Source organism: Myotis yumanensis, unplaced genomic scaffold (genome assembly GCF_028538775.1).
Source record: "Myotis yumanensis isolate MYYU_CA2020_CCGP unplaced genomic scaffold, mMyoYum1.0.hap1 SCAF_8, whole genome shotgun sequence".
NCBI classification, from domain to species: Eukaryota; Metazoa; Chordata; class Mammalia; order Chiroptera; family Vespertilionidae; genus Myotis; species Myotis yumanensis.
In genome coordinates, this window is record NW_027223759.1 from 42,195,340 (window position 1) to 42,213,707 (window position 18,368).

General features: G+C 38.2%; 1 protein-coding gene across 2 annotated transcripts in view; it reads left to right on the forward strand.

Moving 5' to 3' along the window:
* Window positions 1-9,769: 9,769 nt before the first annotated feature.
* LNPK (lunapark, ER junction formation factor) overlaps window positions 9,770-18,368 on the forward strand; it is a 74,119-nt gene continuing 65,520 nt past the window's right edge. For both annotated transcript variants that reach the window (XM_070422710.1, XM_070422711.1), the window contains exons 1-4: window positions 9,770-9,884; window positions 15,292-15,380; window positions 17,137-17,178; window positions 18,176-18,363. In XM_070422710.1, the coding sequence (XP_070278811.1) occupies window positions 15,354-15,380; window positions 17,137-17,178; window positions 18,176-18,363 (257 nt within the window). In that variant the 5' untranslated portion in view covers window positions 9,770-9,884; window positions 15,292-15,353. The remainder of the gene's footprint in view (window positions 9,885-15,291; window positions 15,381-17,136; window positions 17,179-18,175; window positions 18,364-18,368) is intronic.

The following is an 18,368-nucleotide window of genomic DNA, read 5'->3' on the forward strand; positions in this document are numbered from 1 at the left end:
ATAGATGCAGAAAAAGCATTTCACTATTTTTTTTATTTGTTAATCCTCACCTGAGGATATTTTTTTCATTGATTATTTTTATTTTTATTGTTTTTATTGTTGAGAGTATTACAGATGTCCCCCTTTTTTTCCTTCCCCGCTGTCTCCTTCCCCCCCAACCCCTGTCCGGGTCTGTGTTCATGGACATGTCCATTGATTTTTAGAGAGAGTGGAAGGGAGGGAGGGTGGAAGGAAAGGAGAAACAACATTGATTGATTGCCTCCTGAACTCGCCCTGGCCTGCAACCCAGGTTCATACCCTTGATAGGGAATTGAACCTGAGACCCTTTGGTGCTTGGGTTGAAGCTCTACCACTGAGCCAGACACACTGGGCTGAGCAACAACCTTCTTTTTTTCTTTTTTTTTTTAAACTGATAATTCTCTGAGTATTATCTATCTGGGGAATAAAGAGAAGTCTTTATAGCCTCTGTGTCCACAAAGGTAGTGCCTGGAGATGGTTTGGGCTCTGTATACTACACTGCACAGGAAGCTGGTCTCTATCTTATAGGGAAATATTGGGTCTGATTCAGTACTGCTTTAGCACTGGGACTTTTCTAGAACATATGTATATATAAAGAAAACTAGTACTTTTGACTATATCTTCTAAAGTGAAGTTCCTATTACACGATAGCTAAAAATTTAACTTTTTAAAGTTGTTCACAATTCAGCTGCATACAGATTTGTGTGGAATTTGTATACATATGTTATAGATAGAATAATATGGCTTGAATAAGAGATTTGGTTTAATGCCTACTGTTTGGAAAACTAGATCTTAAGTTTATAAGAAATTAATTGCATAGTTAGAGAATTTCTAGTCATCTAATTTCAGAGGTTTGTCAAGCAAATCAATCCTACCTTCTTTCTCATGTATTGGTTTGTATCTCACAGCATCAAGCATTTTCATTTACCTTTATCTTCCTCTGTCCTAATTTCTTACAACTTTGTCTTTCACTCTCTCATCTCTTTTTCATTCTTTGAGCTTTCACAGTCTCCTTCTATCTAAATCCTTGGCATTTTCCAATTCTTTCTTTTTACAGGACTTTTTAAATACCCAGTCTTCCATTGGTGATCACTTTGTAAATCACCATGTCTTAATTTTTTTTCCTGTTAGCTATTGCCTACACATGTTTTACTAAACTCCTTAGGGCAGAAAATTTGTCTTCCATATTTTATGCTTTGTTTTTACACCATGTAATCTTATGACTTTTATTAACAATAAATCTTAGTATGACTTAGATAAAGCTACATCTTTCCTATTTTATGTGTAAACTTTACAAGCATACAAGAGAAGATTCAAGTTTCACCAGCTACCTGATTAGTCATGTGTATCATTATTTTTTAAGTAGCATTAGAAGGACATATTTTGGAATTACTGGGCACCAAGCCAATAATTTATTTTAACCTGCTTAATTTATATATACAGTGTATTTTTTCCAGAACAAGCAAAGTTGTTTTAAGAAGGAAATGTTCCTTTTTTTCCCAATAATTAGATTGACTTCACATGGAATTGTGCACATGACAGAATACCTTGTGTTCTAATTTTAAGTCATGCTTTTCAGATACAAATGGTCTTTGGAATTATGCTTTATTTATGGTAATAGGAATCTTCAATGTTAGACTGGACAAATGTCAGTATCAAAATACACTGATAGCCCTAGCTGGTTTGGGTCAGTGGATAGAGTGTTGGCCTGTGGAATGAAGGGTTCTGGGTTCAATTCCAGTCAAGGGCACATGCCCAAGATTCAGGCTCAATTCCCAGTGAGGGGTGTGCAGGAGGCAGCCAATCAATGATTCTCTCATCATTGATGTTTCTATCTCTCTCTCTCTCTCTCTCTCTCTCTCTCTCTCTCTCTCTGAAATAAAATAAAATATATATGTGTATATATAATACATTGATATTTTTAAAGTTATTTCACAGAAGTCTAGACTTTATTTCCTACTTTTTTTTTTTTATGGGAACCTGTGAACCAAATTTAGCACACATTTGCTTCAGGAAAGTGTGATGGATGAGTTTATACTGAAGTGGGCAAGCAGAGAGGTTGAGAAGCCACACTGCTCATTCTGTGGCACTTGGAGCTCTTGACTTTGGTGCTGTTTTTTCCCTGACTTGTTCTTCATCTCCCACATACTCTCTTGTCTTGTTTACTCAACCTACCTTCTGGAGGTAGCTGAGAATAGCTTTAAGTGCCACCTCACTTAGATATATGTGCATTTTCTTTAATCCTTTCCTGAGGATATGTTTTTATTGATTTTTAGAGAGAGAGGAGGAGAGAGAAACATCAATGTGAGAGAGAAACATCGATCAGTTGCCTCCTGTACATGCCTGAACCAGGAATCAAACCTGCAACATTTTGGTGTACAGGATGATGCTCCAATCAACTGAGCCACTCGGCCAGGGCAATATATGTGCATTTTTAGTCTGAATTCTAAAAGATGAAAAATCTCAGCTACATGATTTGAGTAGTGTGACCTTCCTGGTATTATTGTACTTAAAGGCTTACTTGATGAGCCACCAAACATATTTTTGCTTAATAAGAAAGGTGTGTATGAAAGGATGTATTAGTTTTCTTTTCCTGCCATAACACATTGCCACAACTTAAGTATCTTAAAACAGCACTCATTTATTATCTCACAGTTCTGTGAATCTGAAATCCAGGCAATTTGGCTCAGCTGGTTCTCAAAGACCTTGGATGCATATGTGCATAACCCATGGGCATAGACCAGGGGTCCTCAAACTTTTTAAACAGGGGGCCAGTTCACTGTCTCTCAGACCGTTGGAGGGCCGGACTATAGTTTTTAAAAAAAACTATGAACAAATTCCTATGCACACTGCACATATCTTATTTTGAAGTAAAAAAACAAAACAGGAACAAATAAAATATTTGTATTTGTATGTGGCCCGCGGGCCGTAGTTTGAGGACCCCTGGCATAAACAAAAGGGTGATTCCTTGATTTCACAAGGCTGAAATCAAGTAATCAGCAGGCTATCTATATACTTTTCTGGAGACTACAAGGGAGAATCTGTTTCTAGGTGGTTTAGGTTGCTGACAGAATTCAGTTCCATATAATTGTATGACTGAGTTTTCCAATTGCTTGCTAGTTATCAGATAGGAGGCATTCTCAGCTTTAGAGCCTGCCCACATTCCTTGGATTATGATCCTTTCCCTTCATTTTCAGTCAGCAACAATGGGTCAAGTCAATGTGTGTGTGTGTGTGTATATATATATATATATATATATATATATATGAGAGAGAGAAACATCAATGATGAATATCATCCTTGACTATCTCCTACATGCCCCCTACTGGGGATTGAGTCCACAACCCAGGCATGTGCCCTGACCAGGAATCGAACAGAATAACAAGGTCAGAAACAAATCCACACAATATGACTACTTGGTTTATTACCAAGATAGCACTGCAGGGGAGAGGGGAGAGGTCTGCTTGTCAATAAATGGTGCTGGTTTAAATTTCCACATTGGAAGGAGGTGGAGGGTTGTGAGGGCTACAGATGTCTCACATTCTTCATACATAAAAAAGTTAATTTCAGGTCTGCTTAGAACTAAATTTGAAAAGCAAAACAATAAAATTTTAGAAGACATATGCCCTTAGGGTAGGAAAATATCTCTTAAACAAGATACAGACATCACTAATCATAAAGGAAAAGAGTGGTAAATGTGACTCGGTTAAAATTTTCTTTTTTCTTGGAGGGAAGGTAGGGGAGGGTGGGTGGGTGGGAGATAATCAACCAAAGGCCTTGAATGCATATATGTATCACCCATGGACGAAGACAATAGGATGGTAAAGGCCTGGGGGGGGGGGGCAGGGGTAGGCTGGAGGGGGTCAATGGGGGAAAATAGGGGACATATGTAATATTTCCAACAATAAAGGTTTAAAAAATATTTCTTTTAATCAAAGGACATTATTAAGATAGTTAAAAGGCAAGCCACAGAGTGGGAAAAAATATTTGTAGCACACTATATAATCAATTAATACAAATAGATAAGAAAAAGACAAACAACCCAATATAAAAATGGGAAAACACCTGAACAATGAGCCCATGCTCATATAAAAAGATTCTATTCTTTTAAAAAATATATTTCTATTGATTTCAGGGAGGAAGGGAGAGGGCAAGAGAGTTAGAAACAGCAAAGATGAGAATCATAGATCAGCTGCCTCATGCAGACCCCGCACTGGGGATTGAGCCCACAACCCGGGCATGTGCCCTTGACTAGAATTGAATCTGGGAGCCTTCAGTCCACGGCTGATGCTCTATCCACTGAGCCAAACCAGCTAGGGCAAAAGATTCTATTCTTCATTAATAATCAGAGAAATACAAAATAGTATCATAATAAGTTAGCAGTACACATCCTTTAGACCAGTGGTTCTCAACCTTCCTAATGCCTTGACCCTTTAATACAATTCCTCATGTTGTGGTGACCCCCAATTTCATTGTTACAAATTGAACATAATTAAAGCATAGTGATTAATCACAAAAACAATATTTAATTATATATGTGTTTTCTGATGATCTTAGGCGACCCCTGTGAAAGGATAGTCAATGGATGATATTCATCATTGATGTTTCTCTCTCTCATACACACACACACACACACACACACACACACACACAATTGACTTGACCCATTGTTGCTGACTGAAAATGAAGGGAAAGGATCATAATCCACCTATTATTATTGTTTATAATAGCCTACAGGTTGATATAGCCTATATGTCCATCAATAATAGAGTAGATAAGTAAATTATGGTGTATCCATGCAATATAGTAATCTAAGCAATGAAGACGAATAAACCACAACCACATCCCATGGTTGAATCTTAAAGGCATAACAATGATTAAAGGACTTTAATATGTATAAAAAACTTACTCTATAATTCCATTTACGTAGAGTTAAAAAAAAAGGCATAAACTATATTGTTTAAAAATGAGCAATTAGGCAGTAAAACTACAAAGAATGTAAATAATTCGATAATCATTATAGTGGTTATTTCTGGGCACTTGGGGTTTATAAGTGAAGGGGCACATTGGGACCTTTTGGGATGTTGATAATGTTCTACTTTTTGACCCAGTGGAGATACATGAGTATTTAAGTTATAGTCTTTAAGTAGCACACTCCTGTTTTATGGACTTTTCTCTGTGTTTGCTATACTAACAATCACAAAAAATAATTCTAATCTTTTTCTCCCATTCTTCCTGATTCATTCTCTAGTTAGAAGCATAGAGACTTAGAATTGTTATAGCAAGACTACAAAGAGAACACACAGTTCAGTCTTTAAAAACAAAAACACTTCCAAAGTAGGTTCTCAACACCACCAAAAAAAGAAGCTTTGCCGAAGAGTGAAACATAGCATTTGACCTTATTTCCCTCCCAGCCCTGGTCAGATTAGCTAAAAAAGTACTGAACTGGGAGGAGTATATGGAGCATACCACTGAAGAAGATTGGGAAGCCAGGGAGGGAAGGATAGATTTGATGGGAGAGTGGAAAAACAGCATCAGAGTGGGCTGAGTGCCATTTCAGTGGACAGGAAAGGAGGCTTGGACTAGAAGCCAGGAAAGCTGTTATCAGAGCAGCTTTTGAGGGCTGCCTACTGCCTACATATACATCATCCAGCAAAGGACACCAGCTTTCTTCTGAACTTCCCGATAGTGAGTCTAAGACGCCTCTGTCAAAGATGGAGGGTGAAGTTGTGGTACTGTACAATCTTTCTCTTTCCATTCCTCCCTTCTGTTATACCCCTAGAGATTTTAGTCTGCGGGGCCCAAGAATCTGTACTTTAGTAAGCACTGTGGGTAACTCTTATGCAGGTGGCCTCTGGTACTGGAGTACCATTGCCCTGGGAAACGCCCATGAGCACTTGTTAAAAATCCGAATTTATGGGCCCCATACCAGACACGTAGAATCAGAATTTCCAGAGAAGGGGTCTGAGAGTTTACTTTTTTTTAACAAAGACCCCAGGTGATTCACAGGGAAGTCTGGGAAACTGCTCGAGACTACTTTTTATTTTCTGTTTTTCTGCAATGTACTTAAAAACATCTGTTTATAATAATTGCATTTTGAAAAAAAAATAAGTACCTCATGGAAAAGAACAGATTATAAACTATATTTTTTTCTCCAGTCCAGATTTCTCCTCAGGGCTGAAGATTCATAATCTGTTCACGTGGCATCTCTCCTTGCAGTCACAAAAACATCTTAAACTCAATGTGTTCAAATTGAAATCACTCCCTTCCCCAAAACTCAACTCTATTTCAGTGTTCCCACATCTTAGTGATAGTAGCATTACTATCCACTCACTGTGCCTGACAGAAATCCCGTCATCTCTGACTCCTCCCTCTCCTTCAATCCCCATTCAGCCGCACCAAATCTAAATTCATTATCAAAAGCTAACATTTTCTTTCCTAAATTGTTCCATTTCCCCATTAACATAAAACAATAAAAATAAAAACATTCAAACCTGTAAAGAATTTTTGTGATTATTTGAGCCAAACTGTCAACAATTGCTGGGAAGCAAAACCTCAACGTGTTGGGATAATGCTCCGGAGAATGGCAGGTTTTTACCTTGTTTTTATAAATTACCATCAAAGGAGGAGCCATAAGTGGGTTACAAGAAATCCATTGGTGATAGATTAGGGAGATCGGAGAAAGCAAAGCGGGGAAACCTCTGGGATTGGATAAAAAGTGAAATGATGCACACATGCTTCTTTTCCATAGGTGGATACAGGATAGTTAACAGTTGACAATTAACATGATAACAATAACAATGGGGGGAATTTGTGGTCTCCAGCCCTGGTGCCATGTGTTGTGCCCTAAAGGGTCTTGAAAAAGGGAAATTACAAGTTACCCAGACATTTCACAGGTATGCTATCTTAGATGCAGAAAGACAAGAGGCTCAGTAAAGATTGAAGTTGATCATTGTCAGGGAAAATAGTGGCCTAGGAAATGACTACTGACTATAAACAGCTTTTAGTTAAATTTTTAATTTCAGACTATCCTTTGTGGTTACTTTAGGTCTTTGAGTTTGCAAAACTGCCATGCAGGCCTTCCCTGAACTAGTCAGGTTAGCATGTGGCCTTTTTTTCCCCCCATCCATGCCTCCACTTGTCTTCATCTCCTTGTTCCCACCCCAATCCACTTGACTACTACCAACACTAACCACCATCATAAATCCTAATTGGTCCACTGCTGGCCCTGTTCATATTCTCACATTGCAGCTGGAATGATCTTTTCAAAACACAGTTCTGATCAGATCAAATTCCCTCCTGACTTGTTCTCAAGAAAAAGATGAAGGGTCTCAGTATGGCCAGTGAGGCCTTGCTTAGTGTGGTCTTAGTGCTTCACACTGTAGCACCCTCTCCCTGCAAACGATGGCTTACTAGGCCACCATGGCCTACTTTCAATCAATCAGGCTTATAATGTTCCTGACAAGATGCCGTTACATAAGATGTTCTGCTTCCTTCAGTTTTTCATCCTTTAGATCTCCATTCCAGAGTGACTGCCTCAAAGAGGCCTTTCCTAAACGTTTTGACCAGGCCAATGAATGACCCCACTGTAAGCCCCGTAGCACTTATCTCTTGCAACTTTCATTTATTTCTCTAAATACATGTGGCTCACTTAATTAGACCTTTTAGAATCCCTTTGGCTAGAATAGTTTCCTGTCTCATCTTTTCTGGTGCTCTTGCAATTTCACTTCCTGAGAATCTAGCGCAGTATAATTTTAGAATTAGGAGGAAATAACTCTAATATTTGGACTCAACTAAGCACCACTTTCATTGGCTTTCCCACATAACCTCTGGCTTATTATTTCTGAACCTTTTGAACATTTGTCTCCATCACAGTACTTAGTTTGTTGTTGTTTTCTTGAAGGTTTCTTTCACTACTGTCAGTTGCTTCAGGGCAGCTGTTTTATTTATCTCAGTGTCCTCAGCACTTAACACAAAGTCTTGTCCTCAATATTTAGAAGGACTCTTGCAGCTTGTAGTCCAGCCATATAGTGCACATGTCCTTTTCTCAGCTGGTAATGTCTCCCCTCACTGTGCCTAACACTCTTACCACTTGATAGAAAGGAGGCCGTGGGTACAGTGTTACCTTCAACAATAAAATCTACTTTTCAGTTTCCTCATTTGCAAAAGGATACCTTAAAAGTTGGTGGGGAGGATTAAAATAATGACTCAGTACTTCTCTCCCTCTCCTTGCCAGGCCAATTCTCTGCTCTTCTAGAGCAATTACCTAGAGAATTTTGTGACTGGATTAGGTTTTTGGAATCTCATCCAGCTAACTCCTCTGTTTCCCACTTCCTGTTTCTTTCCCCTTTGTCTCTGATGGCTCAATTAAAACTAGAAAATAAATCCTTAGCAAGCGGAAAACATTCCCTACCTATTCTTTTAGAAAAAGAGATCTTCCTGAGGGGAGATGCAGTATTTGCCTAACAGCACAGGCCTTTAAGAAACAAACAAACCCACATGCTGAAATAGCGAAGGTTGAAAAACAAAATGCTTACTTTCTATATTAAACTAGGCGAACGGCTTTCCTTTTCTTCTGGATTTATCAAGTGCCTGACCCAGCGTACACAACAAGCAAACTTTGGTTCCCTTTCCTTCATCCTGTTACTAGAGATTTTTAGCAGCGAGGACAAGGAACTCCCCAGAGGATTATCTGGTAGCTTCCGAAATAAATTATTCCTACTATGTAGATACCACATTCAGTTGCCTTTCTTGTTTGCATATTAAAAAAAAAATGCACTCTAAACATCAGCGCCACTTTTTAACCTTAGAACGTGTAACCAATAGAACAATCCCACGCACGTGTGTGAGCACGGGGTCCGAAACACATGCCACAGGCGTAGGTGACACACGACAACAGCTTTGGCTGCGGCTTCTCTACCCTTCTCCGTGCTACCTCGTGTGGTCCACGTATCTAGTTACTTAGGACTGTCATTCCCGTTTGACGGGGAAACTGAATGCTCGCCAGGCAACGTTTCCAAACGGAGGCTGGGAGGCTGGGAGGGTACGTTGCTGGGCCCAGGTGTCAGATGGACCTTTGAAGGGAGTGTTTTTGAGGTTTCAAGAAAGAAAACTAGGCTCATGCTGTTATCTCCATTTTGGAATCAGCCTCACTTGGCATCGGAAGCTCACCACGCACGGGTGAGGTGAGCGTGCAGTTACCAAGTGACTCCTTGAAGTCGTTGGTGGTAGGAGCCTCAGGCTCTCCTGGCTGTTTTCTCACCGATTTTTTTTTGGGGGGGGGGGGGGGGAGCTGGTCCCTTCTATGACGTGTAGCACTAACTTGCTCTGCTACCCGCTGGATGACGGCGACCAAGGGGGGACTCTTCAGGGAGGAGAACCTTCCATCCGCACCCACCTCCACCTTCAACCCCCCTCCTCGCTCGTGATGGTCCTAGACTCCAATTTCGGGCGTTTTCCTTCTCCGAGGAGATCTGCAGAAAGGGCTTTAGAGGCAGAGGAGGAGGCAGAGGAAGAGGGAGAACTAACTGTATCGGTCAGAGTCAAAATCCATAGCATCCCACCTCCGAGACGCGACGACCGGCACCCGCTTTGGCTGTGAAGTCACCGGGGGCGGCGCGCTCAGGACAGCCGCCCGCTCGCCCTCCCCAATGGCCCGCCCGCTCACAGTCACGTGACGGCGCGGCGCGCGCCGGCCGCGGCGCCGATTGGCCGGCGGCGGGAGCGCGGGGTTTGATGGGAAGGAGTTGGCCGGGCCGCTGTCTCTGTCAGTGGCGGCTGCTGCCTGCTCCGGAGGCGGGCTGCGCGGTGGCGGCCGAAGCTGGCCGAGGCGGACGCCAGCGCCGGGCTGTGCCCGCTTCTTGACGGTAAAGCGCTGACAATGAGGGCACTTGGGAGGGCTTGGCAGCGGGAAGGCGCGCTGAGCTTTTTCCTGGGAAACACGCTCCGGGTGCCCGCGCTCGCCCTCCCCGCAGCCCCCGCCCCCGCCGAGTGGCCTAAGCGCTCCGCGGTGGCGGCCCGGCAAACCCCCTCCCTGCTGCGCGCTGACCCAGCCCCGCCGCCCGGGCCCTTGGTTTCCCCGCACAATGGCCGCGGCGGTTTTGGAATGCGGGCGACCCCTGCCTTCCCCCCCAGGGCGGTGGTGCCCAGCCCTGTTCGCGGCCGCGGTGGGGTGGGGCGGGGCGCCCGGGGTGGTGGGGGCTGAGGCGAGGCGAGCATCGGCTCTGCGGCCCACCTGCGTGGAGGCGGAGGGTCAGAAGGCCCTCCGCCGCGCCGTGGCGTTCAGTGTCCGACCCCGACTTTCTGAGTTGCCCGGAGGCGCCCGGAGTCGGACAGATCGGGAGGGACCGAAAACTGTCAGTGTCACGCGGCCCGGCCCCGGCGTGTGGGCGTGGATTGTGTACAGTTTAGGCAAGCCGGTGTGCGGCGGTTGTCCTGATCTGAGGAATGGTGGGCCCCGGAGGGGGTGGGGGCACGGGCAGGGGCGCTCAGCTGTCGTGAGCATGGCAGAAGAGCAACAGTTTTCATTCTTTAATGCTGTGTGTGGGGATGGAGAGGGAGTTGGGACCGGCGAGCTCCGTTTTGCTGACGGCTCCCTCGCCGGACTAAGTAAAACCTGTGACTCACCAACTTTTCCATGGTCGGCTTTTCCTAATGAGCTCCTGGTTTGTGATGCCTGGTGTCAACTGTTTTCTCCTTTCTCTGCGGCCTGGGTGTCACCACTGACAGAACTAACCCTGTTCTGCAGGGGTTTGTGTGGATGTGCATAAGCTTGATTTCAGGCTTATGTTCAAACTGGCAGGGAATGCTCATCTCTTATCCTCAGCTGTCCCCACAGTTCCGTTTTAGGAGGACCAAGTTGATTTTGAACACATTTAAAAAAAAAATACGAGTGATGCATTTAAAATTAGAATTTTATATAGTGTTTATGTATTGTTAAATTGGAAAAGGATATAAGAAGAGGAGGACATTATTGGCTATCATAACTTCATATAAAAAAACTTTCTAATCAGATAATCATTTTTGGTAGTGTTTAGTTCAGAATGAACATTGATCTACCATGAAGACCAGAACGTAATCATCATCTAGTAAAAGTGCTTTTGGAGGTGTACTTCTTTTCAGTAATTTTATTTTTAAGCAATAAATGTGGCAGTTTGGGATATTTCAGAAATGCCTTTTCAATTATGTACTCGAAAGTTAGAGTTTTGGAACAGACCACTTTTAATCTTAAATTGAATAGTACAACACTGTGTTATAGAGGTACTGTTGATAGTGATTGAGTAGTTTCTACTTAAGTTTTAAACTTGATAAACATAACACTAAACTTCCTTTGCTTTTAAAGGCCTACATGTTATTTTAATGGAAGAATCTGCAGAGTATTTTGCTTTATTTTTTATACTAAAAATGAGAGCAATACAGTTTCAGTAAAAACAAACTGCAATTTTATTTTTCAATTTTAAAATAATGAAGCAGGTTCTTTATAGGAAGTTAGAAAGAAATGTGTTCATATTAGAAGTACTGTCTGTACTACATGTGTTTTCTGGTAATTGTAATGACAATGGCTACAATGCACTTAAAATTTGTTGGATACTGTACCAAGTGATATATAATTTCATTCAATTCATACAATAATTCTGTGAAGTATAGATATTTTTGCCACTTTACAAATGCAGAAACTGAGGCTTAGAATTTAATTTACCCAAGATCACATAGCTAGTATGTGCTTGAGTCATATTTTGAACCTAGACTTTTTTTACTCCATTATTTTAATATGACTTGAAATGAGCTGAAAAATCTAAAAATAACATGCCCCAAGATTTTAAATTTTGACATCCAAACCTGAGTGTGAATTGCAGTCAATAGAAAAAAACATCATGTACTGTGGGGGCATTATTATTCATTGAAAACATATTAGATGCACCTAGCTTGTAAGGTCATGTCAAGTCCCATTATGGTATCAGAGTGGAAAGAGACTCTCTGTACATGTTCATGGAAGAGTTCTTGGGGATAAGCCACTTGAAATTGAGCCATCTGTCTACTCAAGGACAAGCACATTGATTTATGCTTCAGAAAGAAATGCTAGTTATTTGGTCCCAATGTAATTTCCATGTGTTGAAAGGAAGCAGAGATGGGCTAGAAAACAGCAATGATCATAGCAGTTAAAACAACAATTTGTATTGAGAAATTAATTTGGGTCAGGCACTGTTATAAATCGTTTTGAAGGCATGATGTCATTTAAGCCTTTCAACATTTAAGAGGGTCTTTAACTATCCCTCCTTTGAAGATGAAGATATTGAGTAACTGAGGGTAACCTATTTGCCCAAGGTTTTATAGTAAGTAATGGGTCACAGGAGTTGGAATTAAGATGTTTGGGTGGCAAGGAGGGAAAAAGTGTTTGAAAATAGAAGAGGTATGAAATTAAAGCTATAGAGAAATAGTTGATTTATTTAACTTTGTTATACTTTTATATCTTTATAACATTACATGTGCATTATAGTAAGTTAGCTTCTTGAACAAATACCAGAAATTGATAGGAAAATTGCTGGAATAATGAGGGTTTACTGGTTTTTTGATTATGAGCCTAAAAGCATAGATATGGCACTTAATGACTGTTACTCTAATGTTTTAGAGGACAAATTGAAAAGCACAATCCTCTGCTTCAGGGATCTTGAAGGCTAAGCCATAGTTTATTTCATTAATTCCAAAACAATTCTCCAAGCAAATAATTGATGTCAAAATCAGTATTAATTACAATTTTATGCATATATTTCACATTATACTTACTTTAAAAGTGCTATACAATAAACAAAGGAAGTGCCTGCAGGTTTCTAGTGTCAGTTCTGCTTCTAGCTGGAGTTGCATGATTTTGGCAAACCATTAGCATCTCTTCCACGCAGATTTATGCATTCAAAGTTAATCAAATGAAGGAATTGGGCTACATGATATACTATACTAACACTGTCTCCTGTGTTTATAACTTATTTTCCACTTCAGTATCTCTGTTTACCAGCTATATGAGAATGGCACAGGTGCTTTCATGTATTTTATATATAAACTAGAGGCCCGATGCACGAAAATTCGTGCAAGAGTAGGCCTTTCTTCCCCTGGCTGCTGGCACCTGGGACCCTGGAACCTGGGACCCTTGCTGCTGCCCTCCTCCGGCCGCCCGCAGGCACCCGGGACCTGTGCTGGCTTCCCTCGGGCCGCCCACAGGCACCCAGGACCCAGGCTGGCTTCCCTCTGGCCCCGGCTTGGTCAGGAAGGATGTCCGGAATGACTTCAGGAAGACATCTGGTCTAATTAGCATATTACCCTTTTATTATTATAGATAGTTCAATCACATATATAAACTAGACTTTATTTCTGATTTTGTGTTAACTGGTTGCTTTAAAAAAATCAAAACTAAAATGTGTCTGGCTCTAATATCTTTGGGGCCTTAATAAATTACTTCACTTCCCTAGCCTCAGTTTCCTCATTTATAAAATGGAGCAATAGTAGTATCTAAATGATAACATTCATGTAATAAAGCATTTATTTTAGGGCCTGCTAGAGTGTAAGTGCTTAGCAAGTGTTTAACTGATACTATCATTGTTGTTATTACTTTCAAATATTAAAAATTCTGATTTGTGATGGCTACAAACTTAACTTGGCATGTAAGTCTGTTACAAATCAAAATGTGTAGGTCAGTTGTGTACAAAACTAGATAACCATACATTAGTTTCAAAATAATGGGATGATGTATACTTTGAAAATACCAACTTAAAGTTGTTCATCTGAATCTCCCCTTCCCAGTCATCTTTCTTGATTATTTTTTAGCATCTTAAGAACGTTTTAAGGTCTATTTAATGTCTTAACTCAGAAATGTATACTTTCATTCATTAAAGTTCCTGGATTTCCTACAACTGCATTTAGAAATTTAAATATTGAGTTAATATTGAAGGATTAATAATATTTAGATTGCAACTTAAATATGGCTTATAACATTCGTTATATTTATAAACTTCAAAAAATTTTGGGAGAGATTATAGTTATTTCTGTCTGTAAAAATTATTCTGTAAGTGAAAGTATTTTATAGTTAGGCTCTTTGTTACTTCTCTAACCAAAAAAGTCCAAGATAGATATGGCTTATGCTAATTCTAGCCTATTAGTAGTGTTGCAGGGAGTACTTACTTGGTACTGGCGTTATTATTATTATTTTTTTATTACATATATGGTTTAAAAATTGTTAAGAATCATGACCTAACTTTTTATTTTATGGAAATGAAATAGTTTTATACATTGGCAGTATGTAACTATAACCTGGTAAAATATATATAAGTTTGAAAGTGTACTTTCACTGGTTCAACTTTAAAGAATAAAAAATTGTATAATTATTGACTGGTATATTGATTTAGAATATAATTGCTGATACATTTTCAAGCATATGGTAATATTAGGATACATTTCAGAGTAATAGAAAAACAATTAAATGAAGAGGCTATACAGATAGCTGACATGAAGATCAACTAACTTGAGGGGGACTTAGATACAGTTTTAGAGAGAAATGTTTATTTGGGTTTTAAACAGTAGTGAACAGATGAGAACTCTGAAGATAGAGTGGCTTTTGGCCATGTTTTTTTCTGAGCTATTGGACAAATCACTAAACCTCTTTAACTTAATTTTCTTGTAAAATGGTAACAATGAAGGCTATTCTGTGAAAAGTGATAGCATTAACTCTAACTTACAGAAAAGAAAATTAAGGTTCAGAAACATGAAATGATTTACTCAAGGTCACAGGTAGCCTTGAAAACCTTGTTTTCTAATTCAAATCCAGTTGGATTTCTATATTATTACTTGTAAGGTGATACTATTCTAAACATTGTAAAATACCTTTAATTTCAAATAACTAGTTGGAGACAGCTGAAAGAAAAAGTTGTGTTTAGTCATGTAGAATGAAAATAATAGATTAAAACTTTTCTGACAAGAACAATACGGGGGACTTACTTTAAAGAACAGAAAATTGCAAAGTAGTAAGAATATACACTTCTAAAATGCCTTGCCATTAAAAAGCTTTTTCAGCTTTATCTTCACTTTTAAATATGTCCTAGCTTGGAAGAAAGGATTTTTTAAAAGATGGACTCTATCCCAAGACTGTCTAAATTAAAATTTCACATAAGTGGAGTCCAAGGAAATCAATCTTCTATAGTATTTTTAAGGAGTACTACAACATCTAAATTATAGTGGATAGGCTGTGTGTTGTAACTTAAATTTTTTAAGTGCTTGTTTTATTTCTAGCTGTGAATTTCTTTGGACAATTGATGATATTTATCATTGTGCCCAGTTTCTACAATTAAAAGATGGGTGGATTATTTTCCCGATGGAGGGTAAGTTAACTTTTCTTTCCAGTCAGTTTTTTAGTCTGATATGAAAGTGTCCAATAAAGTTATTTGTGAGAGTCTCATTTGTGATGTAGACTTGAATAGTAGTTTGATATTATCCCTGACTCTAATTTTTCTTCTCTTACAAATTAGTTTTTTATTTGGACTTCAGAGTTCTACTTGCTATATAGGTGTCTAATGTCTCTGTTTAACAATTATTTCATTCTGACTTATGAATTGTTTTTATTTCTCTATGTATTCATGTATGAGTAGTTATCTTTTCTTGTTTTTTTCTCATAATACCTAAATTTCAATCTTATTTGAAAGATAGTTGAAAATAGTATTTGATACAGTACTTACATTTTTACAGGTTATATTTCTTTGCTTAAAACTTGTTGCAAATATTTATTGAAGTCACACTAAATATACTTTCAGGAAATATAGGTTAAACAGATTTAAAAATGCAGTCTGATTTTAATTGGTTAATTCTCTAGAGGAAATAGCTCAACTATAGAGCTAGAAAATATAAAATACATTGATAAATATTCTTCTCTAATATAAGAGGAGGTAATATAGTCTAGGACAATGATGGCGAACCTATGACACGCGTGTCAGAGGTGACACGCGAACTCATTATTTTGGTTGATTTTTCTTTGTTAAATGGCATTTAAATATAAAAAATAAATATCAAAAATATAAATCTTTGTTTTACTATGGTTGCAAATATCAAAAAATTTCTATATGTGACACGGCACCAGAGTTAAGTTAGGGTTTTTCAAAATGCTGACACGCCGAGCTCAAAAGGTTCGCCATCACTGGTCTAGGAAAAATTACTTTGCTTATTTTAGACTCCTTTTTACCATAATAATGGAGTCTAGTAATACTTGGTACACAATTTAGTTTTCAGCTATTGCTGGAACTGCTCTGTTTTGGATTGGCATTATATTTACCCCTGCCCTCCTTTAGAAACCTTTTTACAGAAGATCAAATTTATCTATTTTTTTGTCTCTTGTGTTAGGTTGGACCATATGAAATTGCCAATTTTCAACAGCTTTGACTTAAATAAATACCAATTTCATATGGTTCAACCTAATGTTAACAACTCTTGTGGGAACTACAATGAATTGATATTCATTACCCACTTAGATTGTTGAGTATATAATTGGTAAACATTTTCTCAAGTGTTGTATGAGTCATTTTGGCTGGTTTTTATTCTAGGTGGTATTAAAAACACTTTAACAAACAAGCTCTGCTTTAATGAAGTATTTTTAGATGCCTTTTTAAAATCTGATCTTCAGAGAAGTACTTTAGGAATTCAGAATGATTTAGACCTCCAGAGTCCTAACTGACGTTTTAGCAATAGAAAATCAGACTAATTTTAGTCTTGAATTTTTAATATATGATTTTTTTTGAATAATATCTAAGAAAATTTTCTTGGAGGAAAATTTGTTTCTCTTGATAAAAATATGTTCTGTTGTGTTTAAGAATGGTAAAAATGGAGCTATCAGTTAAAGGTACTTCTAGGGCTAAAAAGATGTTAAGTGAAAAATGCTTATTTAATCTTATTTATATAGTCTTGTTTATAATTTTTATTTAAATCTAAATTTTATTTATAAATAAACAGGAATATATATATAGTTTGACAGCATTTGAAAAAACAATTTTCGGTTAAAGTGTTCTTTTATGATTATGTAAATCAAGGTGTTTCTAAATTTGCAATAACAAGTTTTAATGCTGTGTCTCATTTCTGTTTCTGTAACAGACAAAACCTTCAACTGTAGAAGTTCTGGAAAATATAGATAAGGTAAGTTCTTTGTCTCTGGGGTGTTTTAAATCCATCTTAGGTATTATGTAAATACTATTTTAGTATATATTATTTTGGAGACTGGATCTGGTATGGGAATTTAGAGATGATAGAGAGTAAGCATGAAAACTCTGATGTTACATAATCTCAAAAAAATCCAGTCTATCACTGATTTAAGATTGTGCCAAGCAATAGAGCCTGTTCTAATGGAATTAGATGTGTACAGCGTTGTGTAAATCAATGTTACAGGTGGATAAAGTAGATTATAAAATAGTCTGCAACAATTTTTATTAGTCTGCAAACTTCACAGCTTTTTATGCTTTCTATGATTATTAAAAATGGCTATTTCTTGGGAATACTGAGAGTGATGAATGGATTGAAAAATATAGTATAGATCACTGTTTCAATATTTATTAATTCTTTTTATAGCCAAATATTTTATAGACCTTATACAGGAGAATTATTATTTGATTTAATACTATTTATTGATGCTAGTTTCAAACCTCCAATTTTTGATAGGTTAAAAATAGTATCTTAAAATATTGCATTTGCCCTGACCGGTTTGGCTCAGTGGATAGAGCATCAGCCTGCGGACTCAAGGGTCCCAGGTTCGATTCCGGTCAAGGGCATGTACCTTGGTTGCGGGCACATCCCCAGTGGGAAGTGTGCAGGAGGCAGCTGATCGATGTTTCTCTCTCATCGATGGTTCTAACTCTCTATCCCTCTCCCTTCCTCTCTGTACAAAATCAATAAAATATATTTTAAAAAAAAAAGAAAAAAAAATATTGCATTTAAAAAAGTGATTTGTCAGAATAGGTATTTTTATTTATTTTTAATTTTAGTTTTTCATATTATGTTCTATTTTAAAATATTAAGATATTCTATTTCATTGAAATTTAAGAGTTCTTTCTATATAATCTCTATCATGTGAAAAATTTTTGTCAACATGTTTAGGAAATTTGAGATTAAATAGTATAAAATAATTTTCTCTTAACAGGAAATTCAAGCATTGGAAGAATTTAGGGAAAAAAATCAGAGACTACAAAAATTATGGGTTGGAAGATTAATTCTTTACTCCTCAATTCTTTATCTGTTTACATGTTTAATTGTATACTTGTGGTATCTTCCCGATGAACTTACAGCAAGACTTGCCATGACACTCCCATTTTTTACTTTCCCATTGATGTAAG